At 53.7% G+C, this 12,834-nt stretch overlaps 5 protein-coding genes across 5 annotated transcripts; 3 read left to right on the top strand and 2 right to left on the bottom strand.

The window, feature by feature from the left end:
- Nucleotides 1-441: 441 nt before the first annotated feature.
- LMH87_009169 (uncharacterized protein) lies at nucleotides 442-1,519 on the bottom strand (the record flags this gene model as incomplete). The annotated part of the gene is made up of 3 exons (XM_056202458.1): nucleotides 442-463; nucleotides 748-1,210; nucleotides 1,273-1,519. The coding sequence occupies 3 exons, from the start codon at nucleotides 1,517-1,519 to the stop codon at nucleotides 442-444; spliced, it is 732 nt and encodes a 243-aa protein (XP_056057020.1).
- Nucleotides 1,520-4,089: 2,570 nt separating this feature from the next.
- LMH87_009168 (uncharacterized protein) lies at nucleotides 4,090-5,224 on the top strand (the record flags this gene model as incomplete). The annotated part of the gene is made up of 4 exons (XM_056202457.1): nucleotides 4,090-4,312; nucleotides 4,361-4,443; nucleotides 4,497-5,152; nucleotides 5,206-5,224. The coding sequence occupies 4 exons, from the start codon at nucleotides 4,090-4,092 to the stop codon at nucleotides 5,222-5,224; spliced, it is 981 nt and encodes a 326-aa protein (XP_056057019.1).
- A 324-nt stretch (nucleotides 5,225-5,548) lies between these two features.
- LMH87_009167 (uncharacterized protein) lies at nucleotides 5,549-6,912 on the bottom strand (the record flags this gene model as incomplete). Its single annotated transcript, XM_056202456.1, has 3 exons — nucleotides 5,549-6,538; nucleotides 6,590-6,743; nucleotides 6,824-6,912. 3 exons carry the CDS (start codon nucleotides 6,910-6,912, stop codon nucleotides 5,549-5,551), a joined length of 1,233 nt encoding a protein of 410 aa, XP_056057018.1.
- Nucleotides 6,913-7,623: 711 nt separating this feature from the next.
- On the top strand, nucleotides 7,624-9,736 carry LMH87_009166 (uncharacterized protein; the record flags this gene model as incomplete). The annotated part of the gene is made up of 3 exons (XM_056202455.1): nucleotides 7,624-7,653; nucleotides 7,716-8,033; nucleotides 8,093-9,736. 3 exons carry the CDS (start codon nucleotides 7,624-7,626, stop codon nucleotides 9,734-9,736), a joined length of 1,992 nt encoding a protein of 663 aa, XP_056057017.1.
- A 1,603-nt stretch (nucleotides 9,737-11,339) lies between these two features.
- On the top strand, nucleotides 11,340-12,685 carry LMH87_009165 (uncharacterized protein; the record flags this gene model as incomplete). Its single annotated transcript, XM_056202454.1, has 4 exons — nucleotides 11,340-11,549; nucleotides 11,650-11,684; nucleotides 11,733-12,054; nucleotides 12,113-12,685. The coding sequence occupies 4 exons, from the start codon at nucleotides 11,340-11,342 to the stop codon at nucleotides 12,683-12,685; spliced, it is 1,140 nt and encodes a 379-aa protein (XP_056057016.1).
- Between the last annotated feature and the right edge of the window lie 149 nt (nucleotides 12,686-12,834).

Genomic DNA, 12,834 nt, shown 5'->3' with positions numbered 1-12,834 from the left:
GGCCTAGATGAGTCTCTCGGCTGAGAGCCGGAGCCGGATCTTTGATGAGGTGGCGGAGTTGGCAGCGCTTTGGGTGCCAACACGAGACCGGACGCAGTGGCAGGTTTCTTCTGGTAAGGCGAAAACGGAGGTGTCGCTGTCTCGAGTCCAGGCAGCTGCGCCGAATTCGGCCCCCTCGGTGTAGAATTTCGTGAATCATTTAGCGTTACCGAATCGCCGGAACGTGGTGGCTCTGGACGACCTGCACTACGTGGTGTAGATTTGGTGATGGTGAGTCGTCTGCCCAGCCCGTTCGCTGCGTTGGGAACAACAATATCGGATATACTATTTTGATGAGCGACCGCATCGATAGACCCGTGTGAGGTGTGCCGGCTTTCCGTTCGACGCTGTAGAATCGTCTTGTCATGGCGAACGGCTCCAGCCCGACTGAGGCTCCCTGTACTAGATGCCGAACCCAGGGCTTCTGTCACTTGGTTAGAGCTTCTGGCGACTTCCGTGTCAATAGCCAAGCCGGGAGATCTCCGTCTTTCGGGTGGAGGAGGCGCATGCTGAGTATCGGTATCAACCCAGTCAGCAGGTGTCGGCGGAACCGGGCCGAGCGAGGTGACGCCGCTGGGTGGTGGTCGTCGTGTCGGCGGAGAAATTATCGGCACCACATTTCGGTCTACACTTTGAACGCTTTGCGACCGAGAACCCGAGGGCGGTGGTCCAGGAGGCGGAGGTGGAAGTGGCATTCCAGGCGCCCACCTCGTTTGCGACGTCGAGCGCGATCGATTAGACGTCGGAGTGTCAATAGCGCCAGTCGATGCCGCTCTTCGGGCTGCAGGAGGCAGTCCATCGGCAGACGGACCAGCAATCGGGCGCTGAGGCTCAGGAGCGTAGAATGACATGGGGCCCATGCTTCGTCGAGCGTGAGCAGCAGCATGTGCATCCGACGGACCGGCCTGTTGCTGCTCTGGTTCTTTCCGTCGCCCGAGGGAAGGCAGGCCGAATCGGCGGTCGCGAGAACCTCCACGGCCGCCGGTGCCGGGAGGAGGGGGAAATGAAGGGTTTGCTAGAGGTTCAGGTGAAGCATGATGCATCGTCAAGTTGGAAGTCATTCTTGGCGACGGCGTAGACATGGGCGCCAGTGCATGCTCAAAGGCCGTACTGACAGGCCGCTGCTGTCGACTCCTGGGCGGGCTATATGGAGGAGGAGGCGGCGCCGGGGCTACGATAGATTAACAATTCATTCTTACGGGATATTCAGAAGAAGATCTGAAGGAAGCTCACCTTGCGCCTCGGAGGCGTACTGGACCTGTCTCTCTGGCATCGGCGGCGCACCGGGCGGCACCCACTCCTGGGGATTGTATGGCTGAAGAGCACTCACAGGAGTGTGTGCCGACAGAACGTGCGACGAGGCCATGGAGATGGCAGATATAGGCGTAGCGTGCTGCTGGCCGACGTGAGACCCAAGAGCAGAGGTAGTCAGCGGGTTGAGGCCCTGGCGCAGGCGGGCTGGGTCGCGGGGAGAGGCCATTTTGGACGGGGCCCGGTCGCGCGCAGCCGCAGCCGCCCACAGTCAGAAGATGGGCTGAGCTTGTCGTCGCCGGGACCAGGTTGGTTCCAAAGATAGAAACCTCTTTGCCAATTGTGTCAAGGTCGAGTCAGGAGGGAAAACCAGCCTCGACCAGGGCGAACGATGCGGCGGGCGACGGCGTTGGGAGAGTGGATTCTGCCTGCTGCAGGCCGTGGCCACTCACAAGGACAAGACACGTTGTGGCTGGCCCAGGCAGGCTACGGGGCGAGCTCTCTGTCGCTATTTCTGTCTCGAATGCATTTGCGCGATCTGGGGGCCTGGGCTCCAGCAAGATGCGTCGGTCCTTGGCGCATGCAGGAGAAAACGACTTGTCTTACGACCTCGGACTCACAGCTCGGAGGGTGAGGGAGGGGCTGAGTGCGAACCAACGAGGCGGTAAAGATATGGTAGTACTTTGGGAGCAACGTAGGAGAACAATTTACACAAACAATGCGCGGGGAGTTCTCGGACGACACGCGCAGCGGGTTTTGCGCAATGCCGGGGTGTGGCTGGTGCTGCATGCCCCTGTCTAGAGCGTGTGAAGTAGACCGAAGAGGAGGGTGGCCTGAAGCACACCCGCGCGCAGCTAGCTCCGACAAGAGCATCAAGAGAGGGGCTTTTGTGGTATGCGGCACAACATATCGGATGCTGCAGTAGGCTGAAAGTGTGAAATCTGACCAGTCGAGAAAGAGCACGGAAAGAGGCTGGGGCCGCCGGCTGTTGCTATCGTCGGGTTTATTACACACAGAGGTGCTCCAGTTAGTGTTCCAACTACTCGACTGCAGAGCTCTCCATTCTTCTTGTCAATCCTTCCATCTATGTCTCAAGAGACGAGCTCAGCATTGCTATGGCGTGCTGAATTTGGCTGCCCACCTGCCGCAAGCCGCTCATATCGGTGCGACACAACTGAACATCGTTTCTATCGCCCGCTAAACACGATAAACCGGGAGCGAGATCCGCTTGTACAACAGTGTATTAGTTGTCGCAACCGCCTCAAACTACCATCGCTGCCATCGCCATCTTCAAACCGGCATGACCGCCCTTTCAAAAGTATCCGAGGCCTTTGATGTCGAAGAATTCCCAGTCCGTCGACTGAATCCTAATCCCAGTAGGATAGCGACTAGTGCGAGAGACCCCTGCCTTGACAGTCCATGGGCGACTTGCACCAGCACTGTCAAGCCTGTTGTGCTGCGTCTTGATTGGCCACTACTGTGGATGACGCAGCTGTAGTGTGGTTGCTCGGCGCTTAACCACAGCATTTGTATGGCTTGTCCATGCAACCAGTCGCTCCATCATGAATTCCCGGGAGGTTGAATCGAAAGACAGAGCCAAGCTTTGGGGAGCGGGGCTCACCGTGGTGTATTAGCATCGTGGCATGTTTCCATCTCAGAATCCACCGCTGGATTGAAGCTCGCCGCTCCGGCAAGCGTGTACTTTGGTTGAGTGACACAGTGGCCAACTCTCCTTCTGTGGTACCTAGGCTATTGCGTGCCATGGTCAGTGTCTTGGTACTATTTTTATACCTGCATAATGCTACCCGGTTTTATTCTCTTGCCAGGCTGCACGCTTCAGCTTGTGGAGCGGTTCTCTGGTTTTGTATCTTGCACAACTAATCTGCCGACACTGATTGTGAGTTTCGGTACTATGTCTCATTTGGTAAAGATTAATCGAGCTAGTGGCCTTGTCTCAACTTCTCCTTCCAACTCGTCGCCGCGCGCCGCTTGTTCTCAGTCATCGTGTTGCAGCCTGTCGTGGCAGATGAAGCTACTTTGTAGAAGACGCGAATTCGCCTGCGAGCTGAGTGTTTATATATTCTCTCCATTTTGTTATTTGCCCTTCTCTCCTGTTCTTGCATCATCCCCCATATTGCGACTATTCGATCCAGGACACATCGTGTCGGTGTTTGTCTGCCGGGTGTTTTTTTTTTTTTACGCTAATCGGTAGCGACGGTTCGTCAAAACTTGGCCGCGGCCTATTCGTGGTTAAGCTTTTCCGATTTTTTTCTTGCACTGTGACTGCCACTCTGCACATTCTTCAATGGCAACCATGTATTGCTTGCCGACAGAGCAATTGGAGCTCTGGCAGATACCGGCGACCCGGCGCTGGGCGGAAAAAGGCAGCGCCCCACTTTGGTTGGCAGTGGGGGCACAAGCTGTTGAAATTCTAGAGGATTCTTCAATCTTTCTTCTTTTCACTTCCCCTCGTGCTCAGCTTGCTGTTGCTCCTGCATCTCAACGCATATCGTCGCTGCCACTGTCGTCAATCTCGCTATTTGAAACCGTAAGTGATTATCATCTGCATTTTATTCATTGATCTCGTTCAAAACCCGCTGCATCCTGATGAAACCCAAGCTGGCACCAGTCATAGAGTGACTTGTACTCCCTTCCTTGATGACCAAAATTGCTGTGGTCTTAAGACCCTTTCTGACATGCGCTTGTTCAATCGATTCTTCTTGACATGGACTCAGTGTAACAATTGACTAACTGGTCTCTGTCAGATCTTCGATCCGAACCCTTTCACAACAACTCACGATGGTCCTGCACAACCCTAATAACTGGCATTGGGTCAACAAGGATGTCTCTGCCTGGGCCAAGGAATGGTTTGAGGAGAACCTCCTGCAGCTGGAAGCCGAGAATGGAGACGTCAAGGCCAATATCAGCAAGATTCAGTCTATGGATGGTGATGTTGATGTCAGCCAACGCAAAGGCAAGGTTATCACCATCTTCGACGTGAAGCTTGTTCTCGAGTACTCTGGTTAGTATTTTCCGACTTGTAGTTGTCGCTGTAGCTAATCCTTTGTAGGCTCTGCTCCCGATGCTGACGACGTTTCGGGCACCATCACCGTACCCGAGATCGCCCACGATACCGAGGAAGATGAGTATGTTGTAAGTAGATATCCGGTCGCCGTAGAATTCGCCACGTGCTAAAGTGTTCGTAGTTCGATATTGACGTCTTCGCCGAATCGAAAGAAAAGCAACCCATCAGGGATCTCGTGCGTACGAAGCTAGTCCCCGAGCTCCGTAAGGCGTTCCAAAAGCTTGCCCCTGCTCTCATCGCCGAGCATGGTAGAGACATTCAGCACGCCGCCGGCTCCAACCCTTCCAGTGGCTTCTCCACACCGAAAACGTACAACCCGCCAGGCAGTGAGAACAAGCCTGCATCCACTGCTGCCTCAAAGACTAGTGCTGGAGGTGTCGTGAATACCACGACTGTCACCGATAACGAAGAATTCCGTACGACTGCCGAGGAGCTGTATCAGACCTTCATTGATCCTCAGCGTATTGCTGCCTTCACGCGTTCGCCTCCCAAGGTCTTTGACGGCGCCAAGCAGGGCGGCAAGTTTGAGCTCTTTGGCGGAAACGTCTCGGGCGAATACGTTGAGCTTGAGCAAAACAAGAAGGTTGTCCAGAAATGGAGACTGGCTCAGTGGCCTGCGTCGCACTTCTCGACGCTGAAGATTGAGTTTGACCAAAATGATGTCGACCATGTTACCGTCATGAGAGTTACCTGGGATGGTGTCCCCGTTGGCCAAGAGGAAGTTACCAAGCGAAACTGGCTTGAGTACTATGTCAAGAGTATCAAGACCACTTTTGGGTACGCCATTGCTTGCTACTGTACAACAAATCCATTTTGCTAACATATCATAGTTTCGGTACCATTCTGTAAAATACACAATACCCACGATAACGATAAAGCATACGAAAATTAGACCAGAAGTCGAAACGCTCTAGACGGGGGTCAAAGCAATGGAGTTCGGGAAGGCCTTCACCGCGGCGGCGGAGGAAACATGTCATTTGGGTAGCATCTTTTAACGGTCTACTGTACGACCTAGCGGCGCGTAGATGTGGCGGACAAGAGTCACGTTGATGAATAGATGAATGGAAGAGCCGACGCAGAGCTTCTAACGCCGTTTGGTGTTGATAGTTTCCCTGTGTGCATGTCTGTGATTCTATATCCAGTCTATCCAAAATATAATATAATACATTACATCTAGTTTCGCCGATGGCTCTTGAACGGTAGCTCTTCGCGAAGTTTGCCAAATGCATATTCTCGAACAAATATGTCCGCCAAATTATCCCTGAACCCCAAGTCGTACAGGTTTTCTACATTTCTCAGCTTCCATACCCTTTCCCAGTCCCCCTCTCCAGCAAGAGGCGGCATCCCTTGACGAACAATGGGAGGTTGGCCGTCAGCCGTGGCAATGACCGCCATCTCGGGCTCGACGGGCCAGCGGGGACACGAGGGCTCAATTCCGAAGTCTCTTTCACGGTCACGCTTTATTGGGCGAGTAAAAGCATATCCGTCGGCCATGTCTTCGCCCATCTCAGACCACTTGAGCGACTCGTTCGTGGTGGTGCCGCAGTAGACGTGGTAGAGCGTGTAGAAGAGCAAGGCCCAGACCAGCGGCGAGGTGAGAGCTGCGAGGAGCGTCGTGGCACCGAGGCTAATGTCGCGCTGCATGGCCCAGCTCCAGGCAACGAGATAGTTGTTGAGGCCATAGCCTGCCGGCGGCCACACGGACCAACCCGGATAACGACCCTTGACGACGCCTGAGAGGATTGAGAGGCCAAGGATACCACCGTATGAGGTCAGAGCGGCGGTGGAGAAGAGGAGCGAAAGGAACCAGTGATGGTTGCCGTAGCCAACGCAGAGGTTTATAAAGACACAGTGGTGGTCTGCTTTGGCGATGCAGCGCTTGCAGATGCTGCAGTGCTTGGAACGCGCCGGCTTGAGGAGCTTGCACGTCTCGCAGTAGCGGCCCGGGTGGAAGAGCGCGTGATCGTAGGGGTATAACGACATGTAGTAGGCGTGCGTTTCAGGCGTGATAAAGCCAGGGTCGCTGTAGCAGGACAGGTACAGGAACGTGTACGGAAGAGCCACCGCAACGAGGGCCGTTAGCTTGGTGAACCAGCCCATGTATGACCAGGCCGCAGGAAGGAACATGTACTCGCCGCCGACGAGCATGGCAAGGAAGAATATCTTTGGTCATCATGTTAGCTAAGTTTTGAGCGAGCCGGCGGGCGAGCATACAACTACGCTGGGATGCCTGTCATATAGTACGCGGTTCACGGCGCGCGTCAGACCACCAGAGATTCTACCACCTGTGAGACGCTGGTCTACGGCTGTGAAGAGTTTTGGGATGTGAATCCATATTGTCCGGTGCAATGCGCCTATCGGCGTATGCCTGCAGGGAGTCAACAAACGAGTACGTCAGCGAGAAAATGACCCTGAATGCAAAGACGGCCCGAAAAATGTGCGTCTTACCGGAGAGCTGGGATTCGGCCAAAGAATGTCACAAAAACACCAAAAGAAATGACGAGAATAAAAATGGCGACTCTGGCCAGGGGACCCATGACTGCGCTCTTCTCCAGGTGTCGCTGTCTGAGAGCGGGCAGCCCGTTTGCTACCTCGACCCGGCGCAGCCGTAATTGAAGACGGAAACGTGGCTTGTCAGGCGTTGAGTTCTAAAGGGCATCAGAATCCTCTCACTTCATTCATGATGAAAGCAAGTGATGGTGCTGGCCCAGAAAAAAAAAATCGCACGCGGAAGAACGATAGCCGTTTCTGCTGGTGGTAGGCTGTGCCTTTCGAGCCAGCTCTCACTTTGGCGTCTGCCTGCGTCTTTGTACGCCCCGAGACAGTGTCACTTCACTGTCAGGACGGTACCGCCACGTGATCACGCGATGCGCAGCAATCACGCGGCAGTGCGCCAGAAGCCAAAAAACGCATCCCAAGAACACTTCTACTGACGTCAGGCGGCCGAATAAATAAAGCTCGTTGGGAGTTTTTATTTCAAAACCTGCTAAGACACCCTTTTGGACAATGTTGTACGTTTTTTTGACCACAGCGCAACACAAAATTGGACAACCACGCCTTCGCAAATAACGCGCCGGCTTAGCCTTCTTTACGCGTCTACCGCCCAGTGGCGGGTGCAGCACAAATTATAAAACGACAGACAGTACGAGGAAGAAATGTCCGGCGGGATAACATATAATGGAATACCGGTGGCAAATGGAGGACGCATCTTTGACGGTCTAAAATTTTGGGTAGCGCAACGAGTGCCCATGCGCAGTACCATCCAGGATCACATAAAGGTGAGCGACGCCCAACAACTTGAGTATTATTCAGCGCAGAGGCTAAATACGTACGTGTATAGAACAATAGCGGCTCTGTTGTACCGCTGGAAAAGGATGCCGATTATCTCGTGGCAGACCATGCTCGCAAGGACGCACCCAGCGGCTCCATATCCTGGAAGTTCATCACCGAGTCTGTCGAAAATGGGGTTGTACAGCTCCCTGATCGCTACAAAATTGCACATGCGCCAGCTACGCCACGGCATGTTGCCTCAGGGAGACCAGTCAAACATTCAAGGGCCACCTTCACGGAAGAGGAGGATGCCGTGCTTGCGAGCTGGGTCCTGGCCCACGACTCTAATCAGACAGGTAATGAGATATACAAGCAGCTTGAAACCATGGTATGCTAGGCTCTGCTGGTGCGCCCCGTGAACATAAAGCAAATACTGACTTGTAATAGCACCCTAGACATACTTGGCAGTCGTGGAGAAATAGATACGTCAAGAAGCTCATACAGTTACCTCATGCGTCTCTCCTGAAACTGGCTTCCAAAGCAGCGGACGGGCCGTCGTCCACGGCTGTCGACGGAGGGCTCCCAGACCAAGAGCTTCCGGATCCAACAGAGCTCATGCTTCAGCGCAAGGGGCAAAGAGTCCAGCAGGAAACAGCTCTACAAAGGACAAAAAGTCGAGCCATACAACCATCAGCCACCACGGCTCAAGCTTCAGCGCCACCGCCACCGCCGACACTACAGCAACCTCGAGCTGCTGAAGAAGATGATGCAAGCATGTCAGAAGCCAAGAAGCAATTCTACGAAGATTTGCAAATGTTCTGCGAGGATTGCGACATCGAGTTTGCTCCTACGCAACAAGTTGCCGGGCTGCCTGTGGACCTCTGGGAGCTTTCCAAAGCTGTCAGCGATCAACGGCTACCTGCCGAGGAAATCGACTGGCCTCGCGTCGCCGAGGAGCTTGGATATGAGTGGACCGGCATGGAGGCTGCGGTTCGGGCCCTCCAGCGGTGCTACGAAAAGAACCTCGCCGAGTTCCTCGACCTCATGGAAGACGCTTTCGGGGGTGGCGACAACGCAGAAGACCCGGAGTCGGCAGCAGTTGCCTCCCAAGAAGTATCAGCGCACAACATGCCAGCTTCGCCAAGAGAACAGCTACCTTCGTCACCGCCTGCTCGCTTCTTGCCGGCGAAACGGCCCATCGACGCCGACGGCGAACTCGAGATTCCTACCCCAGTCAAGCGACGCCGTCTTTATATACCCCCCGAGATCCCCTCGACACCCGAAGCAGGCCGTCGCCGGTCCACGCCCAACACTAGCAAGCGACACGCAGAGACCACGACTCCTGTCCAATTCGAGACGCAGATTCCCAATCTACACACACACGAATCATCCTTTGACATGACGCCGTCCCAGCAGCTACAATCCGAGTACATCAACAGCAGCCCCATCCCGCTACGCCTAAACAGTGCGGTGCAGAACCGCCACATCGGCGCTGCCCCAAAGCACAACAGCACCAGCGCCAAGCGGCGTGTCCTCCCCAAAGACTTCAAGCCTCGCGCGCCGCCCGCCGAGGAAAGAGAAGGCGGCCGGGGGTCGGTCCGTGTCTTAGACGACAAGTCCAACGCGTCGTTCCCCGGGGCCTTACCCAGCGCGCGGCGTCCGCCGCCACCCATCGGTCCTCCCGCGCAAGCCGCCCCGCGCCGTCTGAGCAAGAAGCAAGAGCTCAGCGATCTCATCCAGCACTACGAGTCGCTGGGGTACGCGCACAAGACGGTCATTGAAGGCTTGCAGCGCACGACCATGGCGCCGGGGCTCGCCACCGTCGTGATGCAGAGCCTGCAGGAAGGGAAAGGCGTGCCGGCGCATCACGAGGGTATCTGGACGGCCCGCGACGACACCGGTCTGCGGCTGGTGGCGGACGTCGAGGATTGGGAGACTACGGATGGGTTGGATAAGGAGAAGACGAAGAAGATACGCAAGGCGCATCGCGCTAGAGATCGGCTGCGAAATAAACATGGCGAGGAGCGCATGGCACTACGGCTCAAGTATCTGCGAGCGAATGACAGCTTGGCTGCTGCCGCGAACGAGTAGCCAAGTTAAATTGGGTTTTATGGACAAGGAGCTTCCGTTTATAGGGGACGAGAACTGGCATACAATGGCGTTTTAACTTGCTGTTTTTTAATGACTTGCTACAATGAAGCTATATATTCTCTAGCCGGCCACTCCGTGTGAAAGTGAATCGGTCGCGGGACTGTTTGAGCCTTGACTTTCCACGGTATATAGATAGCTTTGAGCCCCTCCCTTGGGAAACATATTGTTGTCAATCATGCTCGGACATTCCAACAATCCCCTGTCTACCCTCTCCATCGACACCGATTCGACTAGATACTGGTGGCTGTGGAGTGCCATCTCCTGCTCGTATGGAGACCCCGTCGGCATCATGAGCATGACCCATAACCCTGGATGTTGATAGTGTACAGAGCCAGTAATGGATAGGATAGGGTAATATTAAGAGTAGTGAGTGATAGGTTGAATTGAAACTTTTTTCGTAATAATCATAACCAGAACAGCTGTCTACACTTGTCATGCTTTATAATACACTGGTCTCGGCTATCCTACACTAAGTAGCGACTTGATACTTTATCTTTTCAGGAAATTTGTCTCAGAAATAGCGCTCCCAGTAGTTTTTATATTTAAGTTGATATTTAGGAGAAACTTGTCATGTGCGCTCAGTGGGCTCGTCATAAAAGTCGTCCCATTTGTCGTCTCGGTTGTACAACGCATCGATTCTGGGCGCGAACGAGCGTGTGAAGAAGCATTGCTTATTGCATGACTTCACGACTCTCACATAAGACTCTCACACATTTAGTATAGTATATGTATTCAAGTTAGGTAAATAAAGCACATATGACGATTGACAAAAACCAGTGACACATATAGATGATGATCATCACATCGCAAGTCACCTCAAAAAGGTATAGCAAGCTAATCAGCACGCTCAGTACAGCAATTATCAAGGAGTTCTAATTTATGCATACCCCAACAGTCTTTATTTTGATAGAAGTAGAAGGATGGTCCGACGGCATCAGGCAGCGGTCGGTCGCACGCCAATAATTCTTGGGCAGTGCCTCCTGCGGCTGTCCACAGTCCGACTTCAGATACCGATCGGAGGGTCCCAAGCGACACTGGAATGGATTTGAAACATGCAAGCTAATCGAGTCGCAAAAAAATGACTGGTAAAACTTGGCTGTGTTACACATCCTCTGAGAGTATTCGTAGTCGTATTCGTGAGATCTGAACTGAAGTGGAGCGATAAACAGGCTGAGGCAAAGAGCATCAACCCGCTGTCCTTGATCACAAACTGATGTGGCTGATTTGCCAAGTGCTTATTCGCCCGTTTTACACCGATACTGTCTGAGCTAATGCGGGTAGGCCGGCCGAGACGTGCCAAAAGCCAGATTACTGGCTGGCTGTTGGTAGCCCGATGCAGGTGCTTGGAATGCATCTGTGCTTCAATGCAGTGCCCTGTGAACGGGCGCGCAAAGGATCCATTGACTGGCAAAGTTACACAGCCCGACCGTCACCGCGGAAAGGGGTGCGCATATTCTCTTTGAGTTGAGAATAAAATACAGCTCGGCTCGCACTCACTTGTTTCTACTCTCATCAGTACCCAATCCCACACAAACCTTCAAACATGTCGTCCACTATTAACAACCTCGAGCGCGAAGACCACAGTCGTGATGCTGCCTTCAGCAAGGCCATGCACGGCAGCTCAGTCGAGGCCAATGGCGGACTTGCGGCCATGTTCTCCAAGGGCGGGCAAGCGAAGCAGCTCGCCGTGGACGAGTACTTCAAGCACTGGGACAACAAGGCAGCCGCCAACGAGACCGACGAGCAGCGAGCAGTATGTTTGAAACAAACCGCGCTGTATGGCAGCAGGTGGTGACGTGCAACTTGTCACGCTGTCACTTGACAAGTGAACAAGTATGTTGACCACAGCACAGGAGCGAACCGCTGAGTACGCAACCCTGACGAAACAGTAAAGTTTTAGCTTTTCGAACGGTAAAAATCACATCTAACCGTCCAGTTACTACAATCTTGTTACCGACATTTACGAGTATGCGTGGGGTCAATCCTTCCACTTCTGTCGGTTTGCCTACGGCGAGACATTCCGCCAAGCCATTGCCCGCCACGAGCATTATCTGGCTCACAGCATCAACATTCAAAAGGGCATGAGAGTTCTTGATGTCGGCTGTGGTGTTGGTGGACCTGCTCTCGAGATTGCCAAGTTTACAGGCGCAAATATCACCGGCCTGAACAATAATGACTACCAGATTGCGCGCGGCACCCGCTATGCGGCCAAGCAAGGCCTTGCCAATCAGGTCGACTTTGTCAAGGGCGACTTCATGGTAGATACAAAGCCTCAATTTACGCCCGCTGTATTTGATGCTAACAAACTTCCGACAGCAAATGTCATTCCCCGACAACGCCTTTGACGCCGTCTACGCGATCGAAGCAACTGTACATGCGCCTAGTCTCGAGGGCATCTACAGCGAGATCTTCCGCGTGCTGAAGCCTGGTGGCACTTTCGGGGTATACGAATGGTTAATGACGGACGAATATGACAACAACAACCTCAGACATCGTGAGATTCGGCTCGGCATTGAACAAGGCGACGGCATTTCGAACATGTGCAAGGTTTCTGAAGCATTAGACGCCATGAAGACGGCTGGCTTTGAGATCCTGCGACACGAGGACATGGCGGCTTACCCGGACCACTCTCCCTGGTACTGGCCGCTATCTGGAGAGATGAAGTACATCCAGTCCGCAGGAGACATATTTACGATTGTGCGCATGACCAGCTGGGGCCGCGCCATCGCTCACAACTTAGCCGGGGTCTTAGAAACCCTCCGGGTCGCCCCGGCAGGCACCAAGAAGACGGCCGATAGCTTGGCGCATGCTGCGGATTGTCTTGTCGCCGGTGCGCGAGAGAACCTCTTCACGCCCATGTACCTCATGGTTGGTCGTAAACCTGAGTAATGGATATTCTTGAAAGAAGGCAAACGGGTCAACCATCCGAGATATCGCAGCTCTAGCAAAGACGATGACGATCTAGTCAAGGCCTTTGAGCCAAGAACAGAGCGATCGAGGCTGAAAATAAGTGACAATGCTTAGGGGAAAAAGCAATG

The sequence above is a fragment of the Akanthomyces muscarius genome, assembly GCF_028009165.1.
Source record: "Akanthomyces muscarius strain Ve6 chromosome Unknown contig_18, whole genome shotgun sequence".
Lineage (NCBI taxonomy): Eukaryota > Fungi > Ascomycota > Sordariomycetes > Hypocreales > Cordycipitaceae > Akanthomyces > Akanthomyces muscarius.
This window is presented reverse-complemented; position numbering and strand designations above follow the sequence as displayed.